This window comes from Agrilus planipennis, unplaced genomic scaffold (genome assembly GCF_000699045.2).
Source record: "Agrilus planipennis isolate EAB-ADULT unplaced genomic scaffold, Apla_2.0 scaffold567, whole genome shotgun sequence".
NCBI classification, from domain to species: Eukaryota; Metazoa; Arthropoda; class Insecta; order Coleoptera; family Buprestidae; genus Agrilus; species Agrilus planipennis.
In genome coordinates, this window is record NW_020439353.1 from 1 (window position 1) to 750 (window position 750).

Sequence of the window (750 nt, forward strand, 5' to 3'; positions counted from 1 at the left end):
TGATGTATTTTATTAAAAGTTGAATACTCTGATAAAAATACTGAGATGTTTGTATGATTTTGTTTTACTTGTTTCAGGGTGAATAAAATGGTGGACGTGGTGACCACTCGGATGATGGGCACCTTTAACAGGTTTGCGCCACAAGATGGCCAACGAACGGAGTCTCTTGCTACTATCAGTAGTCTCAAGAGATTTTCCATCGAACAAAGATACAAGAGGAGTCTCACAAGGGAAGCAGAACTTAAAGTAAGTCTCTCGTAGTAAATTTCTATTTTGTTTCCATTAAAATCAGATGGGTTAGTAAGTCGATTATAAAGGTCAACAAAATTAATGATTAAGAAGGAAAACCGTAAAAGGATAATAATTTTGGTAAATGTCTGGATGATGGCCCCCATCCCCTTTGGGTAGGTGGGATCAAAAGAGGAGGTCTCCCCCACCACTGAACCATAAGAAGTTCGTGGCGGTCTCTCCCCCATAAAAAGTTATGGGGGTTGAAATTTGATTATTTTGACAATTTTCATACACTATAATTCAAATAAAATCGAATAAAATAATTATTTTCAAGCGGGTGGAGGTAAGGGATCGAAAGAGGGTGGTCACTTGAACAAAACCCGATAACCTAACCTAACCTACCCTATTGATAAAGATATTTAAATAATGTTTTATATAACTTTCTCAATATTTTTATGTATTTTTCATTAGTTTTACCTTTGAATATTGTTTAAGAATGACTATATAAATATTTACATG

General features: G+C 34.8%; 1 protein-coding gene across 1 annotated transcript in view; it reads left to right on the forward strand.

Annotated features, from left to right (window-relative positions):
• Positions 1–77: 77 nt before the first annotated feature.
• The window catches only part of LOC112905753 (probable glycerol-3-phosphate acyltransferase, mitochondrial), a gene marked incomplete at its 5' end in the record, with an annotated part of 16,847 nt that continues 16,174 nt past the window's right edge, over positions 78–750 (forward strand). Inside the window, 2 exons of the mRNA XM_025978790.1 lie at positions 78–246; positions 293–296. Coding sequence (XP_025834575.1) covers positions 78–246; positions 293–296 — 173 coding nt within the window. The remainder of the gene's footprint in view (positions 247–292; positions 297–750) is intronic.